The following is a 14820-nucleotide window of genomic DNA, read 5'->3' as shown; positions in this document are numbered from 1 at the left end:
AGGTATCTGTAAAGTTATCTGCAGAGATATTTGTAGAGTTATCAGTCAAATTGTCAAGTTATCTGTCAAGTTGTCATGTTATAGCTCCTGGAGAGATATCATAAACTCTCCATTCATCTTATTCTACAAATTCTAAAATTATTTTGATGAATCCGTGGCTATTACAATTCCAAGTAATTATCATTGAATAAGTAAATCTACTACAACTTCACCTTCATAATAACAAAATAAATCAATGAATAACACTTCAAAAACTGTCTTTTTTCCTTTAGAGCTACTCTTGAATAGTGATAAAATTATAAATCTTAGTACCCTTTTCAAAATTGTTAAATCACAATATCTTTCGGCTGTATGATGCCATTATCGAGTGATTAAGAAGGGTACCTACTTATATTTCTATTCTTATTCATATTAATTCCATAAACATATACATGAAATGAATCAATTTATCGATTACAATTCCGTTGACTGTGAAAGTTGGTTAATTTTCAATCACCTTCATAAACCCAGTCGCAGACTCCGTTAAAAATAATGCCTGGCAACCCAGTGAATGTCAACCTGACAACAGTATTGGGAGAATAGGGCGGCTCTGTATAGTACATATCATTTTTGATCACATAAATCACTGCGTGGGAATTAGGTACAAACCGAGCAATTTGCACAGGATCTCCACCGGCGAGAACGTGCTCAACACTAGAAAAAATAGATATAACACATATTGAGAATTGATTATTAAGATTAGAGATGTATAAACACTGGAAACAATTTCTGGGAAACAGTATAAAATCATTTTCACCTCATAGACTATGTAATTTTCCTGTGTCAATAGGAAATTCCATAGGAATAATTCAGTGGATTTCGCTGTGAGAATAAATTCCAAATTGAGTACTCTAATTCCAAGTATTTGAAGTACTTCAATTCCAAGTACCGGTTCCCAGCCAGGAATGTAAATGAAGTTTGAGTGGAATGTGAGTTGAATAACAAATGCAATGTGAGTTGAATAACAAATGCAATTATATGTGTAGTTATAGGAATTTGATATTACGCATGGGTTTCGATATAAGGACTGAACTTTGTTATTCCAAGTTGACAAAATTGAAAATACAACTACGATTAAGCCTCCGGGCATCCAAATTTCAACTTTCTAAAGTTTGGGACTTTTAGATTTCTACTCAATTGAACTTTCAAAGTCCGATTATTCAGAATTCATCTTCCAACTCTTATTCCAACAATTATTTATAAGTACGGTACACATATTGGACTATGAGCAAACAATTATTATTATATTTCACTCATATCTCTGTTTGGAAGCAAGAGTTTTCTCACAAACCGTGCAAAGAAAACTCGGTTGGGAGTTTCTGGAATTTGAGTTGGAAGGATGATTATTATCACATTAAAATGTAGAATGAAAAATCATTACTAATCAAAAAGAGGACCAAGAAAAGCATCATGGCGACTCACCCAGATTTTATTTCGATGAGAGAGACAATACATAAGTGTGAATTTGCATATACCTGAAAAAAAAAATTGGCAAAAACAAATAATCATGGAGGATAATTTCACGTGATTTCTGCCTCCAGTGTCTCAGGACTATCAGGAGTTAATGGACAATGTCAAAAGGAATTGAAAATCAACGCTTCTAAAATTCAATCAACGAGGTTCTTTGGGGGAAACATATAAAGTTTTTGTTTCCACTCATACATTCCTATTACAGCAGAGGCCCACATCTACCCCTATTTCTAACCTTCAAATCAATTCATCTTTGACGGTTCAAATTCCAGGTGTTTTGTAGATCGTTCATATCTCTGCTCTGATCGAGTCATTGACTTCTCCTTACTTAAAATGAATTTATGACTCTCTCCATTCATTTACAGGATATGTTTTGATATCCTGGAAATCCATAATAAATTTATACATTGAGAAGCAGTTGAATATCTATTATTTATTAATCTTCAACATAACACAACTTCCAGAAAAGTACCATGAGCCTAAGCCCAAAACTGTTCCAATTACTTGAATATTGCTAATTGAACTCTCCAAGAAGTGAAATTGTCAATATCTAGGTGTATGGTATTGAACAATGTTCAGTCCATAATATTGTGTCGTGTGAATAGAGCAGGAATGATGAAATGACATACAGACTATCACTATAAATCACATTATTAAAAAACTCATGTTTCCTCTGATTTGGAAAACTAATATAACATAATTTTGTCTCTTCAAAATTTATTCCAGGTGTGTGAGATATCATGTCGAATTCAAAGATCATGTATTACTTATATGGAATATAAGTATTACTTATATCAGCTCTACTACAAAAACCTATTATAGATCATATTATTATATGAGCGTTCTGTGTATCACAATATTATATAAAATAATAGCATAGAGTGACATGACTGGCTAAGGTCTGGTGTCAGAGTTCTTGGGTTGCAACCAATCAATTTCAGGGCTTCTGACATGACCCAACGACTGCTTTCAAGGTAGCCGGGACCGAAGGTAACGTGCTCATCCGAAACACATTATGCTAATCGTGGAACTGAACTTGAAATCACAGTCATCAACAATAAATCAGTTTTATATAATACTGACTTTATACTCTAGTACTGACTAATGTTCTCACTTTATAAATCATTTATTGAGTCTTAAAACTATATACGAATTATTATAACTTGCCCTTATGCAATCATGTGAGATTAGAGTCCATTGATGATCATCAGATTCCCAAGCCAAGTCAAAAAAACCTGTGAAATTACTCTGAAGCAATGAAAACCAATGAATTGAATCAGTAGTCATACAATGAGAGGAAAATACAGTCATGAACTCATAACTTTGCAACAGTACACAGGAAAGTTGAAAAAAATCAACAGGCTTGTCCCACCTGCAAGTCTACAACTTGCATCCTTAACTTTATTTATCATAGAGAAAAGATAGCAATCAGTAAGCTATAGATAGCATGAATAGCATCCATGCATAGAAAGCATATGCTATAAGATAGCATACTAACTTATGATTGTTTTTCTCTCTGCTATTATTCAGCTCCGGTACAAAATTATTGATAATATTTGAAATTATCCAGGAATAATGATGTTGAATGAATTTTATATCTAGTCAATTTTTAGAATTAGAATTGTTATTCCAGAACTCCAATTCTAGATAGTAGCTCTTTATAATAATAGTGAAATTAAGCCAATTTCATTTTGCCAAAACAATATTACAAATCATATTACACCAATACACCAATCAATACTTTACCAATAAATTTGAGTCACAGGATCGTATGATGTTGATGGTTTCATGTAATAATAGAGATATACTTGTAGTTTATGATAGCAGACCTCTCTGTATACTATAACGTTGCATGTTGGCACACATCAAATTCATTTGTTGAAATTTTATAAGGTCTCATTTAAAGAAACCAGAAACTTTTATCATCAGTTGTATTATCAGTCAATAATAGAGATAAGATAAAAAAAAAAGAACTACCAATATTTTATCTAATGAAATACCATATTTATAATCTAGTCATATCAATCGTCGATTATATGAGACCTAAGAAGTGTTATTATTAACATGTGAAGCTCATAATAAGAAGAGAATGACGGATTTATTGTAGTGGAGAGTCATGGATAGCTGTTGTACAAATAGTAATAGAATTAGCTGGCAGTACTGCTAAGCTGCAAGTTCAAAATTGTAGTATCGTTGTGTTATGTTAAAGGAGATGAAATTGATGTCATATTCATTGTTGATTATTATTTGCAAGGAGAAAAATGTTGTTATTGAAAGAAAGAATGGAGGCATATGCAGATAGAGTCTGTATGTTATTGTGAAATTGTGATATTTTATATGGAAGTTTATATGAAGATTTATTCAGAGATTATTAGAATTTGTATTAAAAACACTTTGATTTTAAAATATTTTGAATTTAAATTTGGGGGTGCTTGTATAATGGTGAATTTTGGCACACATTTAAAATTCATATGTTGAAATGAATTATAAGGTCTCATTTAAAGAAACTGGAAATTCTTATCAGTTGTATTATCAGTCGACAATAGAGATAAGATAATAATGACTATAAAGGCTAAGATTATTTGCAACAATACAAAATGGAAGACATTTTATCATTATTCAATAAAAATAATAATATTGTATTTGAGGTTAGGTTCTTTGGAAATAGAGCTTGTCGGTAACATCAATAGCAGTCAAGCTGTACATCTGAAATTCAGTCAGATACTTTCTAGCAAAATAATTGCAAATAAACAGTACTCAACAAAGCAAGGACAATGGGGTTCTATAGATTCTAGCATGCTAAATAAAGGACATAAACGTTTGAAAACATATATAAATATTTATTGTGTATATACTAGAGAATGAAAATCATGGAAATATGATAAAAATGAAAAGGAAATGGATCTATTTTTATTAAGCGCATTAATACTATAGCACATTTTGTACAAAAACTGGTCATGTACCAATCAGAATCCAGTATTTGGTAGGTGCTAAAAATATATATTCCAAAAAGTCACCACATGGTCTTTTTGAAATTATAAAAATATACGATTATTGTAAAATGCATGTGTAATTGTAACTAGCATGGGACCAAATTTAAGTGTGAATATGTTTATATATTATTAATTACTATGTCTTTGTATTGCAAACCATTCGACAGAGTCAAATTACATCATTAGGGATTTGTTGAAATCCACCAATAGCAGCAGCTATGCAAATTTATGCAAATTTAGAAATAGGAAATATCCTCGAGGAAGAATAAGGGAGCATCACCTGCCCACTTGCTTGCCAGAGATCGACCGGGACACCAACCAATATGATACTGAACCCCTTATAATATTAATTTTATTTTACCAAAGTTTTAATTTTAATGTTTCTATTGTACAATCGATATAACTCAGTGAAGTTGCTCTATGACAAGAGTTATTAAAGTAATTATTTTCATTGGAGAAGATGACAGCAGCCCACCAAAAATAAGGCACAGGACACACGAGGCAAATCCATGCCACATCTTTAAATTTGTGGAAAATTGTCGCATGTGGGTTATAAAATATTTTAGAGGGCCCTCAGTGCAACGAATTTATAGAAATTAAATGAAGCTAGCTCGTCGGCGGTTGCATTTAAAAATCAAGCTTGATTCAGACTTATTTATGCAAGTAGATGTAAATAAGGTAAAGTCTTATTAAGAACATTGATGAGAATTGAATATTTAAGTATCTATCACTATTTAATTTATTACATATGCTCATTCTATGTATTTTAATATCAGTAATATTCAAGAGAATTAACAGAAGCTCAAAGTTCCAAGGATAATCTATTTTATCTAAATTCCACTGATAGCCTAACTCAAACCCTGAGAATTAATATTTAACTTTTGATATTGTTGGAATATGGAATTATAAATTTTTATTCGATAAGTGAAAGAAAGTCAAACGATTGAACCCTTTAAATATATGATATATGCTGATAGGAGAATTACTAGAGTTATTGATCAATACTAGTGGGCATAATACAATTTTTTATTGAACCATCTGTGATATTCTTCCTTGCATACTTTCTCATATTGTTTTCATATTTATTGTTTCATATTATATTATTGCTTTTTGTATATAAATTTATGTACAATTATATACTTTATTTGTTGAATGGTGTACCTTTCATTTTTAATCCTGTCTTCATGCATGACCAATCTTGTACTAGTATTTTTTATATTGACAAATTAATATAATTATCAACCAACTATTATATTCCACCAAATGTATTGTATAAATGAGCAATATACAGTATGAATCGTTGAATCTTCAGAAATATTATGTTCTCAAGATTCATTTAAATGGTTCAACATGATTACTGAAGTCAAATTGACTGAAACACAGGGTCATAGAATGAAGCTGAAGCAGCTCTTCAAGTCATAGAAGGTATAAGGAATTCTAACTAAATATCGTCTTCGATCACACTTGGTATTATTTCACACTGCTGACCCCTTTGTCAGATGGTAGTGAGTTGGATTGTTGTTGTTATCATATTGTCTTGTGCAATATTTAGAACCCTTATATTTATCTACCTCTTCAGCAACTATAATTGTTGAGTCAATTAGAGCAGCGGTAAAGATTGCAGATTGATAGAGTGGCAGCAGTCTGCAGCAATTGATAGCAGAATTTTATATAAAGCTCATTGAAGAGCTGGTAAGAACCATATGGTATTTTTATTTAAGCAGGCGCATAAATATGAATCATATCCAAATCTCATTTGCTCTACCGACTACTGCCAGCTGGGCACATGCAACCCCAAAAGGATGTTACAATACTATGCATAACCAAAGCTAGTAGACAGAAGGTTGGTCACTCATCTATAGTATTTTAGTTAAAATGCAATTGGAGTGGGGGAACTGTAGTTGTGACGTAGGCTGTAGTACAAAGTAGGCAAAATATCACATTCTTGAAATATCATACGGTGATGTATAGTCAAATTATATAACACAAACATTTTCTGACATAAAAGCTTTCTTTACAATAATTATCAAAACATTTAAATAATACAAGCATTTCGCCATATAAAAGCAAAAACCCTACCTCCTAACCTTCCCTTTCAAACCCTTAAGGTTTTTTCATCTTCTCGGTCGTGTTTATTTTTAATTTGTAGTTTGGCTATACATCAGCTTGTGAATTTCGGGGATGAGATATTTTGATTCTCGTAGAACATGTGCTCGATACCAGCATGTGTTCAGTGCATTTATATGAATGAAATTTATCGGATTTTTCGGGATCGGTTTAAATTTTTATGTAGGATTTTTTATGGCTTAATCTGAAATTATAATAGTATAACGTTGTCCAATAACGCTTTTCCAGCTTATTAAATTTTTCGTTTCACGTTTTTAGATTCTTGAAAGACTTTTAACTTCATTTTATTTATACAAGTTGAATGAACTTGAAATATTGAACAGCATCATTAGAATCGGTGATTCATTCGCTATAAATATGGAGAATTTCACAGTTTTAGATCAATCCTGAGGGGATTAAATGACGATGTTTTTGAAGATACAGTTAATAAACTGTATGCTCAGTGTAGTTACTCTATCATATTTTTACTACACGTGACGTCACGCCGGCGTTCCCCCCACCACTTCGAATCTTACACCTGTGAGTGATCAACCTTCTGTCTACTAACGTTGATGCATAACTATGGAGCATAGTCTACCCATATTGTAATAGTAGTTCAAACAACTTTAAGTCAAATCAAATCAAATCAAATCAAATTAGCTTTATTCCTCAAAAATATACATTACAGGAAATTGAACACACTTTACATAGATACAGGAATACCCCTACAAGACTATTCGTCTGTGTGTAGGGGTGAGTTCTGGGTAGCCTGAAATATATCAGGCTGCTAAGTTAAATAAAGTAATAAATTAAATTGTGAGGAGAAAAAATAAATATTAATATTTGGTTAATAAATAATGAATGAGTTAGATAACTAACTACAAAGAAATTATATTTACTTAAAATATAAATAGAAGTAATTTGAAAAGTTAATGGAAACATTCAAATGGAATGCTAGTAAAAAAAATAAATAAATAAAAATAGATAAGAAAAAAAATTAAAAAAATGATAGAACATGATAGAGCAGGGACAAGCGGAGCCTCAGGTAAGATTTTGGAATTGAGAAAAAAATATATATATGAAGGGATATGAATAAGAGAAATGGAAATATCTGGGTGTATTCCAAGCATCGTAGAGGATGATAGATTAATGCCAGTACATTGACCGAAGCAGGCTTTCAGACATTTCTGTGCCAAGGCGGTATAGCCACCCCTCCACCATACGCTTGAATGCTGGCACACTGCATACCTCCATACTGATTCTTATCTCAGCCGGCAGATTCCTGTACAGAAGTTGAGAAAGATAGAAAGGGGTTCTCAACTCCAGTCCATGAGCCACCCGCGGCGTCGCAAATCCATGGTTGACTCTAAATCGTGTGGGGTAGGTGTGAGGAATTTCGGGTAGAATGTTATATCTATTTTTTTTTAGAAAGAGCAGTAGAGATTTTATGTAAAGTTGTCTAATATTTAAAACAGGAAATTCAGTAAATAATTCAATTGTTGGGTAGTGCTGTTCCTTTTTCAAAACTGTTTTAATTATTTGTCTTTGCGACACCGCAAGCGGCTCCAAGAGAGTAGCGTGCAGACCCCCCCAGACAAGAATGCCATACTGGATGATTGACTGGACGTAAGCGAAGTATACAGTCTTACAGTGCGCCTCACTCAAAACATGGCCTAGCTGGGAGAATGCATACAATAACCTTCTAAGTCTCTGCTTCACAAACTGGATATGCGGACCCCAACTCAAACCACTATCAACTATAATACCTAAGTACTTGTACTTATTTACTCTTTCTAGTTTTGAGCAATTACAGACAGTTGATGTTGGATCTCTGCACGAAGTATTAAGTCTCTTGGCTCTGGATCTTGCTGGTTACGGGTTGTGATGGGCATGTATTTGGTCTTATCTATATTAACGGTTAAGGAGTTATGGTCGAACCAGCTCTTTATTCTGGCCAAATCAGAAGTACCATTTTTGAATACATCTTCCTGATGATACTACAGCTGTATCATCAGCAAATAGAAAGATTTTACTATTAATGTTAAGCAATGGGAGATTGTTAATATAGATTAGGAAGAGAATTGGCCCAAGGGTACTTCCCTGCACAACGCCGTAATCAACCTTTTCCAAACCACTTCTACTGTCATTGATCTGGACATATTGTGTCCTGTTCTGTAAAAAGCTCTTAAACCATTGTAGAGCAGTCTGATTGATCCCAACCATTTCAAGTTTGAGCAATAGCTTCTCCCTATCAACAGAATCAAAGGCTTTAGCAAGATCAAGATAAGTTATCATTAATTTACTTCTTATTTTTACTTTATCAGCTATATATTTTGATAGGTCGAATAAAGCATCAGAAGAGTTCTTAGATTTTTGGAAACCATACTGTGATGAGGATAGAATATTATTTTGGACCAAGTACTGCATTAACTGGATCTTTACACATTTTTCAAGAATCTTAGAAGTAATAGGCAGAAGAGAAATGGGACGGTAGTTGGTGTAATCGTTTTTTGAACCTGTCTTATAGATGGGTATTACCTTTGAGATTTTGAGCATGTCTGGAAATATACCTGTCTGAATACTTAAGTTAATTAGGTGAAGAATAGGATCAATTAGGGTTTGAATATTGTCCTTGATTACTCTTGCTGGAATACGATCATGGCCTGGGGCGCTATTACCTCTCATGCTACCGATCACCTGCATGAGATCTTCTCGCGTGACAAGTCGAAACTCGAACACAGAACCAACAGCATGATCGGAATCGTTTATTTCTGGCTCGCCAAGGGAGGTTAAAGAATCAGCCAAGCGCTTTCCCACAGAGGCAAAGAACTCATTGAAATTATTGCTAACCTCGGTTGCAGTGATTTGAGCAGGAGCCCGACCATCCCGCGCGAACACATTGACAGGAAATGCATGCACCCTGGCAGGCCTCCCCGAGACCTCATTCACAGTTGACCAGATTTTCTTAGGATTATTTGAGACTTCAGTTATTTTATTCTTATAGTAATTATATTTTGTTTGTTTAATAAGAGAGTGTAGCCTATTTCTGTATTGAATAAATTCATTTTTTAGAGTTGCATTAAAAGGTTGTCTATTTAATCTTTTTCTCAAGTTATCCCGGTGCCTGATTGATTGAACTAAACCCAAGCTAATCCAGGGCTTCAATTTACTATTTTTTGCTGTCACTTTAATCAGTTTTGTGTTCACTTCTATTGTTTTCTGGAGTGTATCTGTGAAGAGACGAGTTGCCACACTCACGTCCCCTTCATCAAGGATAGAGCTCCAATTTTGTGAAGAAATATCATTATTAATACCATGCCAGTCAATCTTGGAAAAATATTCGTTGTTATTTTGTGAAGATATTTTTGTAGAATTTTTTGCTAGATTCATGCATATGGCATAGTGGTCAGTCACAGAGGTTTGGACTACAGTGGTTGAAACATCAAATGAGTGAGGAAGTTTAACAAAATAATGGTCGATGCAAGTTCCACTAACTGGCCTGGTAATTTTATCTATACAGGCCGTTAATCCTGCATCGTTCAGTACATCAATGTATTGCTCCTCTATAGATCCTATAGCAACATTAAGAATGTCACAGTTAATATCCCCTGCTAGAATTTGAATTTTCCTATTGCTTCCTGATGTGGATCTGAAATGGGTGTCAAGAGCATTCAAAAATTGATGTATATTGGAGTTTGGGCTTCTATAAACTGCAAGAAGTTCACAGGGAGACCCCTCCCAGTCGAATTCAATTGATAGACAGGTGGCCACACCACCCAGCTGAAGCTCCCTGCAAGACACTGAAAGCTCATTATTTATGTACACTACAACACCATCGCATTGATTCAGACTTTTGTAGGATCTAAAGAGCCTATACCCCTCAATATCCAGCAGGTCACTATCGTCATTCAGCCATGCCTCGGTCAAAATAATACAGCCAAAACGATGCTTTAGACTCTCTAAAACTATTAAAAATTCATCTATGTTTTTTTTGTAACTTCTTATGTTCATGTGAATTACTGAGAAATCCGTCTTGTCCCTATTTCCGGAAGAAGTTAAAATAGGAAATTTTAAAGAAAAATCATTAATATCCGTGCACTCAGTGCACTCAATTGGTGAAGCATCAATTGGCTCCATCAGATCACTCATTGTTCTATACTGTAAATACAATGAGACAAGCCATGCCGCCTGCCGGGCACAAAAGAATACAAGTACCGTAAATAAATAATAAACAAAACTAAATCAAAAATTGGAAAAATACGTTTAGCGGGAAACAAATTCGTGCTTAATTCTAATTGATAAATATACCTAGTCATGATCATCTCAATGACTAGCCAAACTAGAAAATGAATTAGAAGCCTGAATAAATGTATATAGTATCATTTCCCTAATTATATTTAAATTTACGATTCTGTGGACCATTTTCATCTTTGTGAAATAAGAAATTAGATTTTAATTATTACTATTAGTGGCCCATGAATGTTCACATTACTCTTACTATAAATCAAGAGAACAAGGTTTTTTTAAGTGTTAGTTTATTCAATAAGTAAATTCTGTTTCATAATCATTATGTCAATTATTAGTTGGTCTGAAAACGATGTTTGTGCATACAGTGGGAACTGAATATTCTGTTAAGAAAGAAGATCCCGATAAAAAAAGACAATCTAGACTATTCAGTATAATCTTTATAATTATATCTTATATTATAAAGATTTAATTCTTAATGTATAAAAGAATACATAAAGAATAGAGCTAATTATGTAAATTAAAAATCTAGAATTTAAAAAAGTATAAATATAGGTATTGATATGAAAGAACTAGCAAGATAGTAGAAGTACTTATTCTACTATGAATTGAATAGCAAGGTTTACACCACTTACTGAGGTCTAAATGATACGAGTACTGTAATTATAATAGTACCGTTTTCATTTGAAAATGTAATATATGAAGTTTATAGTAATAACCAACTATCTATCAATTAAATTTATTACAGAATTAAAATTTATAGTGGAGTAAAAGAATATCTACTGAACTATTGATTTGGAATATTGAGTTACTGATATGAATGTAGGTATAGAGAGAGACGGGATGGAAGTGTAATTAGGCTACTGTAATCTTATCGCCGATTATTATTATATTATTATTGTTTTCTTCAAACTGTACCGGTATCATGCCCTTCTGTTGTTTTCGAGTAAATAATTCTACTGTGATCTTGCAGACTGCTTCAATCTCAAACACCAGATAATCAAGATCTATGATAATACTAAGAACTGCTATGCACTGTCAATGGGGCTTGGTTCAACTTATAATTTCAGGTGCAGTAGCTACAAAACAGTGTACACAGAAGACTCATGATCATTTATGAAACACAAATTATTCTTTATATTTAGATAAATTGAATTAAAATGAAATAGTACTATTCCCTATTAACCCTCTATTTTGGGAAGTAACAAGCAATATCTGAGATAAAATCAAGAAATTTAATGTCGTGCACTGTCAAAAATAATACTTTGTCCAAGTTAAAATTTAAGGTGCAGCAACTACACACAGTGTAGGCTACTCTGAATGCTAATAATATTCAAGAAACACTAATAATTCGGTATATTTGAGTTAATTGAATTAAAATGAAGTAGCGTTATTCTTAATATCTCTATTTTGGGAAGTAACAGGCGATATTATTAGATTATATGGATTTTTTTTAGAGATAGGCAAAAAGCAGGCGCTTGCACGAATGTTGCCTTAAAAAAGTGAATCAAGAAAACAATAATATTTCACTTTCATTCTATATAATAAAAAATTTTGAAAAATGAATAAAAAATAAAAATAATAGTGTTCTGACTGGTTTCCTAATTTACCAGAATTTTGATGAGAAACAACAAGTTGTAATTGGGTGTTCACTGAACCTCATCCTCGGAAATAGGCTTGCTATCTTTTCGGCGTAACTCAGCAATTTGCTCCAAATCACGAATCAGGAATGCTCGATGATCGGCGGCAGCCTTTGTCATGACTTTGCAGTCCCTGGTCCACACTGAAATTAGTTTCTTTTCCTTCAAAAGTTGCCTCGCCGCATTGAATAGAGAGCGTGTCACGGGAGTGAGATGTTCGCTCAGGTAGACTGGGGTATTAGGGAAATTGGTATTAAGTTCACTAGCTGAAAGCCTACCTTTAAGTCGCCTGGCGGTCAACCAACTCGATTTTGTGAAGCGTGAGGTGAAGTTAACCACTATTGACGGTGGCATATTGGCGTCTCTATTCCTATTCGGTAGTCTGTGAGCCGCAGATATGTCCCACTCGTTGAAGCTAACGTTTATGGCTCTGGCGACTGCATCCAACACGGTGAACATATTCTCCCCCTTCGTTAGTGGTACACCTGACACTAGGATGTTGTTTTTGCGTGTATGTTGCTGCAAGTCATTTATTTCACCTCTCGCTTCGTCTAATTCCTTTCTAAGTTTAGAGTTATCCTGACGCAAGAGATCGACGGATTGACACACACTATCACACTTGCTTGTAACTGCCGCGAACTGTTCTTTAATAAGTGAAATTTCCTGATTTGTTTTTTTTATGTCTTCTTGCACTTGTTTGAGTTTCTGTACATTAGTATCCCACCTATTGTTGTTAGCGTTCCAATTAATTTTGTTCTCCTTCCTGAAATCGGCTATAGCACTGAGAATAGAATTATTGTCGCTCATTATGGAATTAATTAATTCTCACAATTAAAATAAACTACACGATTCAAATTTAGGTTAGAATAACTCGGCAGACGGCTGGCGTTAACTTGTTAATGAACTTTGTTTCTAAGGAGCACTGTTTTTCATTCACCTGAATATCCGCTGTGCCGTGCTTTGAATTTAGAAAGTTAATTTTGAATTTAGAATTTAGAAGCACACACAATATAACTTAATAAAAGGGATGCTTGATAAACATACCTAGTGCTAGAGAACGGGAAACCAGAAATGACAAGAGAGACAACGAAATAGAGAGAAGGTATCAACTATATTGTCACCTCTTACAGTTAAATTCAACAATTAATAAAACAAAGAAGTTAATAAAACAAAGAAATCAATAAACAACAAATAAAACAAGAAGAAGAATCATGAAAACCGAAAATAAAATTACTAAATTTAGAAAGTTATCTCTGATATACTTAATTCGGTAATAACCTACTCTGTATGCTCTACATTTGAAAACGTTTTAGATTGAATCATAAAAGCTTAAAGGACTCTAATTTCAAAAGAGCAATTATTGAAAATTATCATAGATATGTCTCAGAAGTTAATCATAAATAACAATAAATATTTTAAGAAAAGATCCACATAAAATTCATAAAATTCTTAGAACATTAAATTTAGAACACACTTGGAAACTTTAAAACACTATCAAAACATTATCAAATATTAATGATCCCCCCCAATAATAACTATTTAGTATCTTTATATCATGAACGCTGCAAGGACAAACATTCCTCAAGTATCACATCATGGTATACTACCTTAAAAAAAACTATTCAAAAATATATGTCATCAAAACAAATTTAGGAAAGGTTAGGGTCCTTGAAACTTCATTTGATCCTTTACAACTTTAAGATGAGAATTATTTTAAAACATTAATTTAATCAATAAGGGACATTTAAAAATTCATGTACTCATTCAACTTTTAGTAGTTTAGAAGATTATAATTATTTATAAATTTAAAGAAAACTGAAATTCCCAGCTGGATCCTTACAGAGAAAATATGGCCTCACTTTTCAATGTAAAGATACAACCGAAAATCTATTACTCAAACCAAATTAATAAAATTAATAATCTATCTATCCCCAATAATATCTCAAAATTATGATTTAACAAAAGTCTAATTCCGCACGTTTTAATTGATTGAAAGTCTGTCGTCACTAAAACCCATTTTGTCACATCCGGAGTTCCTGGGACGTTCGTTTAATTTGGAAAAAAGTTGTTACCTCATAGCTGTTTCTTCAAATTGAATCTAGGCTCGGTGATCGAGCTCTACACGTCCAGATGGACAGGAGACAGCATACCCCAAGCTAGGACGGCCATCGATTCAGAGGCGTCTCAGCGGCTTAAAGACACACGTTCATGAACCCATGAAATGATAGATTCGTACGTTGATCCCATACTTGATGTTCCCGTACTTACACCGCTGTTAGAATAAAAAAATAAACTAGGATAATACAAATTAACTTAACTTCAGTTAT

The 14820-nt window shown here is 33.2% G+C and overlaps 1 protein-coding gene across 2 annotated transcripts in view; it reads right to left on the bottom strand.

Annotated features, from left to right (window-relative positions):
- The window catches only part of LOC111064044 (venom dipeptidyl peptidase 4), a 77126-nt gene extending 74070 nt beyond the window's left edge, over window positions 1–3056 (bottom strand). Inside the window, exons 1-3 of one of the 2 annotated variants that reach the window (XM_039424761.1) lie at window positions 2677–3056; window positions 1462–1514; window positions 497–693 (exon numbers count right to left, since the gene is read on the bottom strand). In XM_039424761.1, the coding sequence (XP_039280695.1) occupies window positions 497–693; window positions 1462–1514; window positions 2677–2820 (394 nt within the window). In that variant the 5' untranslated portion in view covers window positions 2821–3056. The remainder of the gene's footprint in view (window positions 1–496; window positions 694–1461; window positions 1515–2676) is intronic. The other variant, XM_039424760.1, reaches the window with a different exon arrangement.
- Window positions 3057–14820: the final 11764 nt, after the last annotated feature.

This window comes from Nilaparvata lugens, chromosome 3 (assembly GCF_014356525.2).
Source record: "Nilaparvata lugens isolate BPH chromosome 3, ASM1435652v1, whole genome shotgun sequence".
In the NCBI taxonomy this organism is placed as follows: domain Eukaryota; kingdom Metazoa; phylum Arthropoda; class Insecta; order Hemiptera; family Delphacidae; genus Nilaparvata; species Nilaparvata lugens.
This window is presented reverse-complemented; position numbering and strand designations above follow the sequence as displayed.